Below are 15339 nucleotides of genomic sequence, written 5' to 3'. Positions count from 1 at the left end.
GGCGGCGGCGGCGGCGGCGGCGGCGGCAGCTCGGGCGCGCGCTTCCTAGTGACGCAGGCGGCGGGGTCGCGCACGCACGGGCGGGGGCGGGCCCGGAAACTTATTTGGCGCTCTGCGAGGAGGTAGGCGGTGCTGAGAAATAAGGCCCGGCGGGGCCTGGCACGCGTGCGCATAGGCGCGGGCCGGGTGGCGGGTGAACACGGCGGCGCCTTGCGGAGGTGGCTGGTCTCGCGGCCCCGCCCTCCCCGCCGGCGTACCTGGCGGGTGCCCACACACCTGCCCGCGTGGGACCGACCCCTCAGTGGGTACAAGCGGGGAGAAGATGCGGGGGGAGACGTGTTTAAGGATGGGGAGAAATGTGCGTGAGCAGTAAGCGACAAAAACTAGATGCAGGTCCGCTTGTCATCTCAAGCTTGTCAAAGGTGGCGACCCAGAGACGCCGGGAGGGTCTGCTCCGAAGGAGCAGCTTGCCCCTGCAGCCTTCCGCTCGTCCAGCCCGAATCCTGCAATGATCGCGTTTAATGTCTTACAGTAAGCCCTGAAAAGGGTTTCGACGTTCTTATTACTGAATCTGCGCGGTGCCATACGGCAGGGCGCTGACCCCAGCTGCGCTGTCAGTGCTGTAGCCAGTGGTCAGTTACCACTAAGCCATAAAAGACACCCAGGTGTAAGGTTAGGGAGGCGCTGAGAAGCTCGTTCCTTCTCTCTCTGTCCCTACCCCCGCCCTTTCTAATTACGGTAAAGGACTGGAATATAAAGCCCTTGGGTTTTCCAGAAAGTTAAAAGATAGACACCACTCAGCTTTTATAGAGCTCCTCTGACGGGAGCCAGGTACAACTAGGCCTTGCTGTTTGGGAGGTGCAGTGGGGGCACCAGGGGGTGGTTAATTGGATTCCTCTGCCCTGCCCAAGAGCCTGGCAGTTGCTAAACGACCTGCTCGTGGTCGGAGGACTTCCGGAGGGAGCTCTGGGCAGCGGGGTGTCCGCAGTGCCCAGAGGGTGGCTGATGCTGGTGGTTCTCAGGATGGGGCGGCACACCTGCCTTCTCCTGATGTGTCCAACAGGCAGCATCGCCCTGGCTGCTGGCAGCTGCCAGAAAACTCGAGCACGGAGGACAAGCGACCCAGTCCCTGAGTCCCCTCCCACTCAGGCACGGAGCCGGCAGGGAACATGCTTGTATCCAGCCCAGCAGTGAACCTGTGTCCACAAGTTGGAAGACAATTTAAGGCCATTCTGGGATATTTCAAGCAAACGTCGTTTTGGTGGTTACAATTAGGAGAGGTGCACTTCCGTTCTCTTTTCGATAACGTAGAGCGTACTCAAGTCAGGGATGGAAAAAGGATTTTGAAAGATAAGCTGTCGAGCGTGTGAGTGCTGCTATTTTATCATCCAGTAAATGCGAAGGCAGGTGTGTGCAGTCTGTGTCTGTGTTGTTTTTCCGGACTTAAATGCCCATGAAGTAGCGGAGAAGCCCCAGAGGCACTGGCATTGGGAACTGGGTCAACATAGCACTGGAGAGCGCTGCGAGCAAACCTTGCCCGCTGCTCTCTGGTCAGGGTCTGTGGGCCCCAGGCCCCTGTCCGGGTTTTTGCTGCTGCAGGCCTCGAGAACCCGAGCTCTTACCTCTTATCTCTTCAAAAGAGCGAGGCTACAGTGCTGGGCTCCACCTAGGTAACGGGATGGAGTAGTTCCTGCTGGGCACTGAGCCCTACCCAGGAGGACCCATGGGAAGTGCCCAGCCCACCCTGGGTCCCAAGGGAAGGGAACTTTTACTCTTGGTTCATTATACAGGAGAGGAACACAGTGCTGTGCAAATCACTGACTTCACACCCTCTCCTGGGGACACCTGCACCTCAGGAGTGTCATTGCCAAGCCCAGGATACTCTCTACTCCAGCTCTGGACCAGACAGGAAGCAGGACAAAGGCCGGCCCGGCTCGCCCAGCCCAGGATAAAGATGCATCCATCACTTGGCAGACTGGACAGCTGATGTCAGAGCGGGGAGACCTCATTGGTGTGGCTTCAGGTTCATATTGCAGCCAGCTTTGAAGAGGCCGCCCTCGTCGGGCTTCGGTGTGGAAAGCATGCTTTCCTCTCCAGCCTCGGGTCTCCGTGAAGGCAGATGTCTTTCATATACTTTATTCTAATCTTTTCAATTTCATTGTTTTGTAATGGGTATATCATTTTTAAATGAATTACAGTTTTTTCAACTTCTGAGTTTTAATTCCTGGGTAACTGTTGATCCACATAACCCACATAAACAAAGCTCTTTGGGGGTCTTCTGTACATGTTCTAATATTGTAAGGGGTCCCTGAAACCAAAAGTTGGAGATGTTTTTTCAAAAGTCCTGGTATACCCATAACATAGATGACTGTGCAGCCACTGAGTGACACTTTTGAAGACCGGGGAAAGTGAGACCATTGCTGGGATGGGCCCTCCGGGGGAAGAGCTTCCGGCGGGTCAAGACTTCTGTCCTTTGCAGTAATGCAGCGAGCATGCATTACACTTGTAACCAGAAAAAAAGTGAACGTAATAAATGCTAACCTTATTTTCCTCCTAGTAGACATGGAAAATTGAAAACATTTTAAAGGGCCTTGAAAAATCATTCATTCACACATAACTTTTAGTTGACTAGCATTCACATCTCTAACCCCATCCTCCCAGAAGGCCCCACACAGGTAGTATGCACTCACTAAACCCGTGGCGAGTAAACGAATAAACGGGTGTGCTTCAGCATTATTGATTATATACCTACAACTGCTGTCTTGGTTAAATCGTGTTCCCCAAAGAAATGTTCCATCCCGCCCCCGGGACCTCAGAGTGCGGCCTTGTTTGGAAATGAGGGTCCTTGCAGGTGTGATTACTGTAGTTACCATGAGGTCATACTGGGTGAGGGTGGCCCCTGATGCAGTGACCAGTGTCCCACAGAGACTGACACACATGGGGGAGACAGCCATGTGGTCACAGAGGCAGCAGCATGATGCGTCTACAAGCCAGGGGACACCAGTGTCAAGCTGCACACGGTTCGGTTTCCGCTGTCAGGCAGGGTCCGGCTACGTGGAGGAGAGCGAAGCTTATCACAGCGCCAACCAGCAGGGGGCGAAGTCCACCCCTTCCATCCCGGGTCCTGGCATCCGAGTTACCAAGGGAAGTGCAAGGGAAGCTCACGCAAACAGGCGAAGTCCGCTTTGGCGGCGGTGGGCTCTGTCCCCACGCACGATGCCCCTCCCCACCCCTCGTGCTGCCCGCGGAAGGAGCCCCCTCCCCCCGGGAGTCTGAAGCACTGAAAACTAGGGTTGCGTGGGGTGCAGACGAGGTTCTAGCTTGCAACGGGAAAAACTATTCCTTATCGGAAAGAAGGTTCCGGGCCCAAAGCCCATTCATAAGGTGGCCTTTCCCAACAGCGAAGTGAAGCTGGGAGAGGCCTGGGTGACCCTCCTCTGCAGGTTCAGAGGGGCGTGCCCTGCGACACGCTGACCTTGGACTCTGGCCTCCAGAGCTGCAGCCCCAGAAAATGAACATAACGGCTCGACAGCAACATTGTTTTTCTTTAGCAGAGAAACAGTTGTGATTTGCTTGACTTGTTTCCGTCCTCACGCCCACGCAGCTGCACCTGAGACGCCCTGACAAGAAGACGTGCCGGAGCCCTGTTTGGGGACAGGCGCCTGTCCATGTCACCATCATACCTCTGGACGGCCTACTGTGGGGGGCGGGGCACAGAGCCATGGGGTGTGTCCCTGGGATCTAGGACACCCACATCCCAGAGGCTGTGGTGAGGAGGGCGAGCTCAGCCGTCAGGCCCTGGTCCTTCCTCCCGCAGCAGCGACCCGGGCCCTGGGGGAGAGTGGACGGCCGGCCCCCACAGGGCCCTGCCTTCGCCCGCCCGCCCGCCATCTCCTGGAGACCCAAAGGGGAAAGTGAGCTTGCCTGTCCTTTATACGCTCATCCCTCAAAATCGCCATTGTCACTAGAACTAATCAAGTTTTGCTGGTGCAACCAGCCGGGAGCTGGCACTCTCCAGCTGGCGGTGGCCCCTCAGCCCACCCCACCCGCAGGAGCAGGGCACACGCTGGGACAGTGCAACTGTTTCTTAAACACACAGTTTTTTTCTTTAATCGTTCAGTTAAGTTCACTTTCACTACGTGATGAGATGGGTGCATGTTACACAGGCTTTCGCTATGAGAGCTGCCGCAGCTGAGAGAAATCCAGCCCTCAGGCGTTCCGTGGCCCTTGCTGAGCCCTGCAGAGGCTCCACATGGGCACCACTGGGTTCCATTCCTGACTCATCACCCCCTCCAGAGGCTGTCTCCGTGGGGACAGGGAGCAGGGCACGAATCCCTATGTCCCCCTAAGCCCACTGCAGGCAAATCAGTGTCCACCATGCTCCCTGGCTTGTCCCCCACAGGTTTCTGCAGGATGCATGCCAGGGCAGTGAGGGCTGCAGCCACCTGGTTTCTGAGGTGCTGGCTCTGGGTCCTGCAGAAACTCGTGGTTTGTCCCTGCTCGCTTTCCACCAAGAGGACGGTCAGCAGAGCCCCTCCACCCAGTACTCAGTTGTGGGTTGAGACTGCCATGGAGAAAGGGAGGATACTGCAGTGGCACAAAAACCAGACAACCCCCGTGTCCGGGCAGGTGGCAGTCCTTAAAGGCCGCAGTGGGGGATCTGGAGACCCCCGGGCTGAGGAAGCGGAGGGAGCCCAGTCCAGCAAGGGCTTGGCCGGAGAGGCCTGGAGCCAGGCCTCCAACCTGCAGGATGGCCAGAGGGGGCCACGGGCAAAGAATGCCAAGGATGGACCAGGTGGGGAGGTGGCTTGGGAACCCTGTCCCCTGCTGTCGGCTAGGGGCTCCCTGAGGGGAACCTATCACTCACTCAGACCTGGCCACATTGGGCCAGAGGTGAGCCTCAAAACTCAGTGGCCAGGAGCATTGTGAGAGGGCACAGGAAGGGGCCAAGACTCCAAAGAGCTCCAAGGACAGGTTCGCAAAGCTCAGGGGACGAGAGGAAGGATGGCAGGAGCTGGCTTTCTCCACACAGGTGTTCAGCCGGAGGCTCCGGGAAGGAAGGGCCAGCAGGGGGTGTTACGCTACCCACAGCACTCCAGGCTCAGCAGTCAGTTCTTGGGTCCCCAGAGAATGCTCACTCCCCTGGAGACTAGGGCCAAGCACATCCCACACCAGCCACAGGCAATGGCTGCAGGTTCCTAGGCCAGCCCAGGGGGCCCACCGCAGTCAGCTGGTCTCAGAGGACCCCTGTGCCACCACACCAAAGGGTGCTGCAGCCTCCACCCACCCTTCCACAAAGCGCCACTGCACACCAGACAGGGTGACCCCGCCCCCACACTGCCCAGAGGTCCTTCTCTGTCCGCTTGTGTGCCGAGTGCCCAGGAGGACCTGCAGGTGGCGCTGCCTTCGCTTGTTAGTGGGAACTGACTCAGGATGTGCCCTACGCGATAAGGTGTTCACAGGACGACACGGCATAAGGACCTTTGTGTTCCTGCCACCGTCACTGGATTTGGTGAGGTCACCCTCACATCCACTAAGAAGGCCGCCAAGAGGGGGACCCAGATACCACCGGCCTGGTGCCTGAACTGAGGGACCGTGCGGCTCCTACAGGGAGAGCCTGGGGTCAGCGACTGCCACAAGGACTGAACAGCTCAGAGTGCGGAGAGAGAAGCATGAAGCTGGGGTTGCGGGAGGAGAGGGAGGAACGGGAACAAAAGTCGCATCTAAACAGCTGAACAAAAAAACAAAACCCGAATGTGTTCTTGTCTCGGCTCAGGATCTGGGCGCCGCGGTGGCCGAAGCCGCTTAGCCGGACATCTCCTCTCGCTGCTCCTTGTTCCTGCGCACTTCGGCCGCGTGCAGCTCCTGCGGAGACAGGGCGGCGATGGCTGGGGTCCCGCGCTGCCCCCTACTCGCAGCGTCAGGGCCTCGCCTTGCTCTGAACTGGCCCCAAGCAGGACGGAGTTACGGGGCAACCGGGTGCGGGAGCGCTGGTGGTACAGTGGGCAAGGCTCCTGGGCTCCGGGGGGACTTACCTGGCCCCCAACCCAAAGCGGCCCCACCCCCTCGCCCAGCTCACACTCGGTAGAGCGTTTTTCAGAGCACTTCAAAAGTAGCACCTATCCATTTATTACTGCGGTCGTCGACTGCGTCCCTGCACGACCGGATATGGTCCCTCTTCCGCGCGCGGCTGGAGGCGCGCAGGAAACGCGGGCTGAGCCCCTCCGGCGGCTGGCGGCGCCGACCCCGCCCTCGGCACGCCCCGCCCCGCCCCGCCAGGCCCCGCCCCGGCCCCGCCCCGGCCCGCCAGGCCCCGCCCCCGCCCCTGGCCCGCCCCGCCCCGCCTGGCCCCGCCCCACCAGGCCCCGGCCCCGCCCCGCCCCGCCCCGCCCCGCCGGGGCAGCACCTTTTCGCGCAGCCGCTCGCGCAGCGCCGCCAGGTGCGCCTCGCGGATCTCCTTGCTGAGCTCCATCTTGTAGTTGAGCTTCTCCTCCGCCAGGCGGCTGAAGTTGTTGTTCTCCTCCAGCGCCTTGTGCAGCACCTCGCGCTCGTGCTCGCGCCGCTCCGCCAGCTGCTTCAGCACCTGCGCCTCCTGCGTCTGCGCGGGCGGCGGGCGGGCGCGCGTGAGCGGAGGCCCGGGGTGCCCGCCCTAGCCCGACAAGCCCCTGCGGCCCCAGCCCGGCACCTCGCCACCCCGCGCTGCCGTTCCTGCCCGGCCCAGTACCCATCGCCCTGCTCTGCTGCCGCTGGACACATGACCTCGAGGAGCTCGGGCCTACACTGTCGTGCGTCGGCGACGGTGACCTCGCCCAGATTTGCCTGCACTTCCCTGTGCGTGAGCTCTGGAAGCTCTGCGTACCTCGAGACCCCTCAGCCCCGCACCCTGTCGTCCGTCCTCAGCCTCCGAGCAGCCCGCTCCCCGCTAGGCAAAAAAAGCCCTTGTCCTCGGCCGCCTGCCGTTCCCAGCCTGCGGCGCTGAGCACAGTGCAAGTGCTTGGGACACGCCGAATGCTGAGCTTTCTAAGGTGCTGGGGGACGAGGGTGAGTCTCCAGGGCTGCTGGGGAAGGGACAAGTTGGAGCAGGAAGCCTGGGGCTTCTGGTGTCGCACTGTCAGCCTTGCAGAGGGTGGGGCTGCCTGGTGGTCCCTGGAGGAGAGCCCAAGGCTCCCAGGGGTAATTAGCGCCCTGGGCGCCCCTCGGAAGGCTGCTGGGCCCCTCCCCTGTGCCGGTCACTGCCAGCTAACTGGGAAGCCTGGGTCCCCAGGTCTTGCTGGGGCCTGCCGGAACCGCGGTGGAGCCACTGCCCCAGGCCTGCGGGCTCGGGCACCAGGACGGCACACCCGAGAGCACTTCCTTTTCTGTGTTTCAGTCCCAGAGGGGCTGGCGGGAGGGGAAGGGGCAGGGAAGGGTCCTGGGGACCCCCCACTTTTCCTGAGGTGCTCTCTGAGCTCCTAGCAGGTCTGCGTTTGCAGCCCTCAGCACGCGGAGGCCCTTCTCTCACTCTCACCCAGGGGAAAGATGCCAGCCCAGCCTCTGACCCAAGGCCACCACCTGACCCCTCATGGCCATGGCCAAGGGCACCCCCCCAGCTGTGTCTGGCTCCTGGCTCTCTCCAGCGGCTGCCATTGGGGATGCTTCCTTCTCCCTGTCCCATCTGCTCTCTCGGGAAGAGGTCCGGGGAATCGCGAGGCCCTCTTCACCCCAGGCTGGCAGCCGAGCAGGGGCCTGGAGCACATGCCCCTTGGGGACCAGGCCCATGGCCAGCAGGGCCTCCAGGCTGCCTTCGTGATGACAGACGGCGGGGCCCCTTACCTTCCTCCGCTCTTCAGCTGCCTCCAGCCGCTTCTGCAGCTCCTCCAGGGAGGCGTCCTTCCTTTTGGGGGGAGACGAGAGCACGGGGCTCTCCGGCGACAGGTCGGAAGGGGACTTCAGGATCACCTCAAAGCTCTGGCCAGAGGCCCTCTTGTCCAACTGCTTCACCTCCATGTCTGCAGGGCCCGATGAGATGGGGCTTCAGGAGGGCCAGCCGCGGAGGGGGCGGCCGGGGGGCTGTTCCCATCCTGCATCCCAACCAAGGGCTGATCGAGGAAGACCCCGGGCCTGAGCCCCGGACCGGAAACTCCCCCCAAAGGCCCTCTTTCCAGAGGCCAGCCAACCCAAGGGGTTGGAAGGGCCCCCGGAGGGGAGCAAGGCACTGGCCCGCACTCACCCCCGTACTGGTAGATGGTGTTGGGGTGCGGCTGTGAGTAGAAGCAGGAGCAGATGAGCGACAGCACGGACAGCTCCTTCATCTTCTCCTTGTAGGCTGTGGGCAGAGGCAGCGTGAGCCGACTCAGAACCCCTGCCCATCCAGGGCCCACGGGAAGGGAGCTGTCCGTTCAGCACCACAGCCCGCCGGCTAGCTTTGCGGAGCACGTGCCCCCAGCCAGTGTCCTCACTGCCCGACCAGAAAAGGAGGTGAGCCTGGCTGATGAGGCCATGAGCCATGTCGGGAGAAGGGGAACTACCCACTCTTAGAATAAAAATAATTAGCTTATTCGTAGGATTCACAATGGGCCAGGCCCCAAAGCAGACACGTCGGTCCAGTATGTCACTAGTACTCAACAATCCTTCAGGCCCAATACTGCCACTCAACTGTGATGCCCCTGGGCCCAGGCAGCTGGAGCGACTTTCCCAGAACTCCGTGAGCATAATTTCAGGTGGTCCATGCTCTTTCCACCACTCTAGCAGGTCCCACAGACTAGGAGGCTCAGAGACCCGTGCGCCGCCTTTCTGGATGGACGAGCTGGGGTCAGTCTCCAGAGAGACGCTCCCAGGAGGGGAATCTGGTCTCCAGGAAGCAGAGAGAGGGCACGCACAGCTGCCAACAGCATTCTCCCACGGGGCAGACAAGAATGTGGACAAGCTCTCAGGTGGACAAGAAATTTTCTAATCAAATTTCACACAAGATAGTTTTTAAGGAGAGCTGACATGAAATTGGGGAAAGTGTAAAAATAGGACACAAGACAGAAATGACCAGAGCTTGGTCTGAGGGGACAACTCCTGGGGGGCAGTGTCCCCCCACAACCAGTACAGAGAATAAGGTGATTTGATCTAAATATCCTGGTGGTCCAGAGTCTCCCGGAGAGAGCCCAAGAGGCCGTAAAGGGAGCACAAAGGAACCCTGAGCAAGCATCAGGGGTGCTTGGAGGGCAAGCGGGGCCAAAACACATCTTGGTCATTGGTTGCAGGAGGCTGGAAGGGAGGTCGAGGGAGGGCCAGGCGGGGGCATGCCTCAAAGAGGATTTCGGTCTGACTCGTCACCTTTATTTCTTTATGAGCAGAACCTATTCATGTATTACCTGTGTAGTAATTTCAAAAGTAAAGCAGGGGGTTCATCGCAGCACATGTGCTGGAGTTAGAGGGCATAGGAGCAGGCAGAGCCAGCTCACCAGGGGCAGCGGACCAGCAGACCTTTGGGCGGGTGGGCGGGGCTGCAAAGGTAGCCAGCCCTCTTCTCAGAAGGGAGGGTGCATTGGGGGCCACAGGGGGTCTGGACCAGAGGCCACACTGGGTCCTGGGAGAGGCCAGGAAGGAGGGGGCTCTGTCTAACCCTGTCAGCACCCGCTGCCCTGGCAAAAGACAGCAGCCCCCGTCCTGATGATTCAGGCGACCCTTCCTTATCACATGTCGAAACCTCTAAGAGGGCATCCCTTACAGGCTGGGGGCCGGGGCCTCACGGCTTCTCTCTTGAGCCTGACATTTTCCCAGGAAAGGAGCTGCAGATTCATTGCAGAGGAAAAACAAGTTTATAGAGAAATGCTGGGGGCTCCGTTCCAGGTGTCCCCTCAGCATGGGGTTAGGCTGGCAGCATTTCAGGAAGCAGGTGTGAGAGGGGAGAGCAGTGGGGGCTGGAGACTGAGGTCAGAGCTCTCGAAAGTCACGGCTGTGTCCTGGGGACAAGTGTCCACCTGGGAAATGGGAACTGTGTCTTGTGGCTGCAAACAGGGATACAGCTGAGGCTCCGATGGCCACAGAAGTTCCCCGGGTTGGTCTCTCTCAGGCGGTGGCCTGTAAACAGCTTCCTTCCTTCCCAGAAGGCATGTCCTCATGTGACCACGCAGGAAGGGGCTTGAGAGCAAGGCCTGTTCAGCGGTCTGGCTGCAGGTGAGCGGGGACCGGCCAGCAGGTGGGGCTCAGCAAACTTGGAGAGAGGGAGCAAGGAGAAGCCCACGCATGGGCCTGGAAAACAGGCCCAGACCCAGCTGCATGCAAAGCAGCGGTGTCTGTATTTTCAGAGCTAGAGGGACTTAAAAGTCATGTCCCTTTGCAGGGAGAAGAGATTGAGACCCAGACCCATCCAGGCCTCCCCCACAGACCTGGCTCAAGCCAGGCGCCAGGCCTCATGGCTGACGGAACCACATAAGGTGCTGGGTGAGCTTGAGCTCACGAAAGAGTGTGAATAGCTGAGTGCCTGGGAAGGACACGGGAGGTGGCCGCGTCTTCCCAAGTAAGTCCAAGGACCCAGCCCCCTGGGGGACACTCCAGGGAAAGGTGGCAAGACAGCTTTTCAGTCTACACAGCATGGGAAAGCTACGGTCAGTCTGCAGTGGCTACGAGACCGTGACAGTCAATGACTCTTCAGCCTAGTGACCGAGACCAAACGGAGTGTACCAGTGAGCGCAAGCAGACAAGCCACCACAGCACAGAGGGCCGTGGCTGCCCCAGACAGAGACGCGCCCCGGAGCTGGGGTTCCCTTAACCTGGCTTTGGCACAATTACCGGCACGGTCACATGGCGCTGCTGGGCCAGGCCACCGTGCTGTCGCACCGCGATGCGTGGAGACGCTGGCAGTGAGCACCGGCTTACACGCCCGCGGGCAGCCCTCTGTGGGGCGGCACTGGAGGGGAAGCCGGAGAGCCCCATGCAACATGGGCCTCGGGGCGGCTCTCCGGCCGACAGGACGCCGCGCCGCCCAGGCGGCGGCCGCGCGGGGCGCACCTAAGCGATCGCTCTCATGGTTTCCCTTTCGACACCAACGGCAACTTGGACACCCAGAAAAATCATGAGACCCAGTGCGGGTCGGCAGCGTCCCAAAGCCTGGCGTCGGGGGGCTCTGAGTCGGAGGGTGTCGAAGGCGAGGCGCTGGCTGTGACCCTTCACTGCTGCGTCTCGGTCTGCTTAACCCGTCAGATGCATGGCGGGAAGGAGGCCTGCCGAGCGGGTTCTTCGCTGAAGGGGCGACCGAGAGAAAAGGCTGCGAAGCGCTCCGGCCAGCGGGCCCACTGCTCCCCCGCCCGAGGCACAGGCGGTGAGCGAGGACTCGCAGCCCCTCCTCAGTGCAGGAGGGCCAGCACCCTGGCCCTGAAAAGAGCCGCCCTCAGTTGCGGGAGGAGGGTCTCGTTCTGCCCACAGCTGGTCCCAACATCTCTGTGAATGTCAGCGAGAGGACAGGGGAGGATGAAGCCCAGATGGACAAGACTTCCAGATGGAAGGAGTGTGGCCAGTGACACACCTGGTCTCTTCCCAGACAGGTGCAGAAGTCACCTGGGGCCTGGGGGGGGTCAAGGCGGGGTACACGTGGGTGGCGGAGCTCTGGAGAGAAGCTGGGTAGCTGAGGAGAGGGGACAGCAGGCCACCAGCTCCGGGGTGGAGGAAGGGTGGGTGGAGGGGGAGACGGGGTGGAAATGGGGGGCCGCCTGCCTCTGCTGTCCTGGCACCGGGCACAAAGACGAAGCTGGTCCTGGGGCAGCTGTGGGGAGCAGTCTGCAACCAGGCAGGGCGAGACGGAAGTCCTCACACCCAGGTCGCCTGGAAGGTCCCCCATGTCAGGCATCTGCCTCACTTCCAGCACCCCCCTCCCCCATGCCCACCCCTCTGCTAGAGCTGGGCGCGACATGGACCAGGAAGGGGTGGGCCCCGAAGGCGGTGGGGCCGAAGGATGGGAGTCTGGGCTGCAGGGGAGGCAGGGGTAGAGCCCCTCCATCCTGGGAGCAGCAGCAGCCCCTCCGTCAGCCAAACCCCCGCTGCGCAGAGGGCGGTGGCTTTTCCAACTGGAGCTAGTGGCACCGTGCAGTATGGGGTGGTCCCCGAGCCTGCAGAGGCAAGGGGAGGGGGCGACGGGAGACGAGAGCCCCACTCGGCCGGCTGGGTCCCTGCTGAGTCCTCCCTGACCTCGACCTCTCGCAGAACACCCGCCAGCCCTCAGGGGCTCGCCGTTGGCGCAGGGCCTCCCCCAGGTCCTGGGCCGGGGCTCCCACAAAGGGTCCCACCCTTTCCCCTCCCCCGCCCCCGCCAAGGTGCAGCCGACCAGGGGCTGTGGTCGCGGGCCTCTCAGGGTACTCTGTCCATGCGCGTGAGCGCGCCTACCTCGGAGCACGGGCCGCGCCCGATCCTTGGAGTCACCCTGCCGCATTCGCGCCAGGCCTGATACGGCGGCACCCAAAGGGGTAATGCGTCCCTGCGCCCGACAGCCCCACCCCAGCGCTCCCCCTGGAGCTCCCCCTGGCGCGGCCCCTGCCCATCAGCCCTCGCCTGCCAGGCTGGAGCCGCAATCTCCGCCCTTGGAGCTCAGGGGTCGCCTCAACCCGGCAGCCCCGAATCCTGAATCCTGTGAACTCGGCCCTGCCGCACCCTGTGCCCTTGCAGTACTCGGAGTCTGAGATGGGAAAACAGCATCAAGCAAGGCCAGACAATGAGCTTCTGCTCAGACCCGCCAGCGGCCCCAGGAAGCCCGCCGCCCGGGCGCCTACCCGACACGGTGCTGGCCATGGTGCTGGCGGTGGCGGGGGCTGCGGAGGCCGGAGAGACACGGGCGACGGCTGGAGCTGCAAACGTTGAATGCTGCAGTGCCGGGGAGGGGAGGGAGCGAAGGAGCGCGGGAGGGAGGGAGGCAGTGCAGGGAGGGAGGGAGGGAGGGAGGGAGGGAGGGAGGGAGGGAGAGAGAGAGAGAGAGAGAGAGAGAGAGAGAGAGAGAGAGCGCGCGCGCGCGCGCGAGCTGGAGAGGGAGAGAGGGAGGGCGGGCGGGAGGGCGAGAGCATGCGCCAGTCTGTGGCAGGGGCTGCAGCCCTCAGAAGCAGAGGGGTGGAAGGAGGGGAGGAAGGGAGGGGAGAGACCAGCCTGGGGCCCAGGGCAGCGTACTGCATGGAGATGCCCATCCTCCCACTGCTCACCACCTGGATGGCTGCTCCCCCAGCTTGGCTTTGTGCAGGCTTTGGGGGATGGTGGAGACGACCCCCACCCCAAGGTGGACCCAGCAGGAGGGGATGGGCCCACCTTGAGGGTGGGGTCAGAGAGCCTCCCCTGAGGTGGCTGGCAGCTGGGAGGCACCTTCTGTGTGCCCAGGTCTGTGCTGAGGGGAAAGCGTGTCCTGGGTGGTGGCACGGGGGCAGGCCTGGTCTGGAAGACCTCTGGGAGGCATCCCAGAGGAAGAGGTGGTTCTGAAGCAGAGAAGAGGCTAAGTGGGCGTGGTGACCCAGGGCCCAGGACAAAGGCTTTGAAGATAGAGGCCAGTGGCAAACCCAGCTCTAACGGCCACTTGCTGTGTGACCGAGGATGTGTTTCTGAACTCTGGGCCTCCATTTCTTAGGTGTAAGACGAGACAGATGATGGAGGAGAGATGTGGAAGCTTGGCGAGTGGCTGGGCACTCTGCCTCCCCTCCCTCTCTGGCTCAAGGTTCTGGTCGACTCCCACAAAGGGAAAGCCTGGCAGAGATGGTGGGTCCTTTCCTGTAGTGACCACCTTGCCTCACTTCAGGAGCAGGAACTCAGACAGATAGAATGCCATTCCCATTTCATGGACAGAGCCACTGAGTCTGAGAGAACTGCTTACTCCACAAGCAATTAAGTGCCAAGGCCAGGAATAAAACCCTGGGAAACCTTGGAAACGTGGGTTCAGAAAAGTGAAAGACAGGAACGAATTTAAAGATCAGAGTCACCCTGGAGGTGGCCCAGCAGGTGTGTATATAAACACAGCTTGATGTGCACACAGTGAATGTGTGACGGGTTAGCATGCCTATGGTCCATATGGTATCTGGTCCACTGCGCGAGTCCCACAGAGTCTGCTGGAGCAGACACGCAATTCGGATTTGTTGGCTGGATCGAGACCCTTGTGCCTGCTTGGCGTGGCCTTGGCCAGCCTTGGTTTCCCTTTTTTCTCACCTCAGTGTTCGGTTCAGCGCAATGGCATATATGTGTTATAATTTAGAGGAGCCTGGGCAGTCCCCGTGTCTGTGACCAGGCAGCTCATTCCTCAGCTCTGGGGCTCAGTGTTCTGGCCACCCCTCCCATGGGCTTCCGGGCGGGGGGTGAATGCTGTTGGTGAAGAAGGTGACTCCTGGCTCATACTTGCTGGCTGCTAGCTCTGGGCAGCAACTGACCACCCACCCTTTGCCTTGTTTTCTGACTCGTGGAGAGTAAATGATAAAGTAACTAGTCTCAAAGATTGTTAAGGAGACAAACTTGTCGATGCCCGCGTGGAGGGTAGGGAAGCCCATGGCTGCTGAGCGCTCAGCAATGTGTGGCCGGGAGTCTAAGACAGATGCTTATAGTCCCCTCACTGGAACAAGTGGTGGGAGTAAATGCCCGTTTCCCCAAGCATGATCTCACACATCGGCATGGACACGCATGTGGCATAAACGTGCCGCCCGTGGGAATACATCCGGACATTGCACGAGCCCGTGAGAAGCTCCGAAACCGCATTGCCAGCAGGCTGTCGGCCATCGCTGTAGCACCCACCTCTTCCTGGTGTCTTTGGAACATGCTGGGGTGGCCTAGACAGATACCTCTGACCCCACAGAGCTGTGCAGACCCCTGAGATCCCCTTTTGACTGCTAGCCTGTGCTAGGTGCTGGGGATTCAGAGGGGTCCACTCTGACCAGTGGGGGACTGACCGGAAAAGCAGCTGGACCCCGGGGACAGTAAGTAGAGGAGCTGGTGAGGCTCCTGGGAGCTAGGTCATGGCAAGGGGCAGCAGCCATTTTAAGGAGTGTGATCGGCTCAGACTAGAGCCTTAAATAGAGCTCTGGGTATTACAGAGAAAAGAGGGGAGAACGACAGGAAGCCAATTAGAAGGCTTGGGCAGTTGTCTGGACAACCAAGGTGGCTTGGCTCAGGAAGGGGTAGTGCAATGGAGACACCGAAGGAGACGACGTCGACGTAGGAGACGACATCGAGGTAGGAGACTGGCGGAAGCCCAGGTTCCTGCCCGAGGGAAGTGCGCGTCCCCGGGCTCAGGGTCAAACAAAGGGGCCGCCGGGGCGTGGGAGCCAGCGCACGCGCAGCCCGGGCCCCTCGGCTGCGGAACGGTTTCCGCTGGGAACAGCGCGCCGCGGACCGGAACTGGCGGCGGAAGAGCCGCGC

The 15339-nt window shown here is 61.1% G+C and overlaps 1 protein-coding gene and 1 long non-coding RNA gene across 4 annotated transcripts; one reads left to right on the top strand and one right to left on the bottom strand.

Annotated features, from left to right (window-relative positions):
* The first annotated feature begins 10 nt into the window (after positions 1-10).
* Positions 11-2559, top strand: LOC118609953. 3 transcript variants are annotated; one of them, XR_004953518.1, is made up of 2 exons: positions 11-122; positions 1064-2559. It is a non-coding gene; the product is annotated as an uncharacterized LOC118609953 (long non-coding RNA). The 3 variants fall into 3 exon arrangements; XR_004953519.1 differs by lacking the exon at positions 11-122 and adding an exon at positions 130-358; XR_004953517.1 differs by lacking the exon at positions 11-122 and adding an exon at positions 130-531.
* Positions 2560-5366: 2807 nt separating this feature from the next.
* On the bottom strand, positions 5367-12864 carry STMN3 (stathmin 3). Its single transcript, XM_016146242.2, has 5 exons — positions 12732-12864; positions 8210-8305; positions 7813-7988; positions 6407-6598; positions 5367-5865 (listed from the first exon to the last, which is right to left on the bottom strand). The coding sequence occupies exons 1-5, from the start codon at positions 12748-12750 to the stop codon at positions 5806-5808; spliced, it is 543 nt and encodes a 180-aa protein (XP_016001728.1). The 5' UTR covers positions 12751-12864; the 3' UTR covers positions 5367-5805.
* Positions 12865-15339: the final 2475 nt, after the last annotated feature.

The sequence above is a fragment of the Rousettus aegyptiacus genome, unplaced genomic scaffold (assembly GCF_014176215.1).
Source record: "Rousettus aegyptiacus isolate mRouAeg1 unplaced genomic scaffold, mRouAeg1.p scaffold_m13_p_12, whole genome shotgun sequence".
Taxonomy (NCBI): domain Eukaryota; kingdom Metazoa; phylum Chordata; class Mammalia; order Chiroptera; family Pteropodidae; genus Rousettus; species Rousettus aegyptiacus.
Note: the sequence above shows the minus strand (reverse complement) of the source record. Positions and strands in the feature narration are given on the sequence as shown.

Coding starts and splice junctions, on each gene's coding strand:
- STMN3 (XM_016146242.2), bottom strand. Junction 6,599..7,812: donor CAGCTGAAGAGCGGAGGAAG/GTAAGGGGCCCC, acceptor CCGCCCGCGCAG/ACGCAGGAGGCGCAGGTGCT. Junction 5,866..6,406: donor GCGAGCGGCTGCGCGAAAAG/GTGCTGCCCCGG, acceptor CTGTCTCCGCAG/GAGCTGCACGCGGCCGAAGT.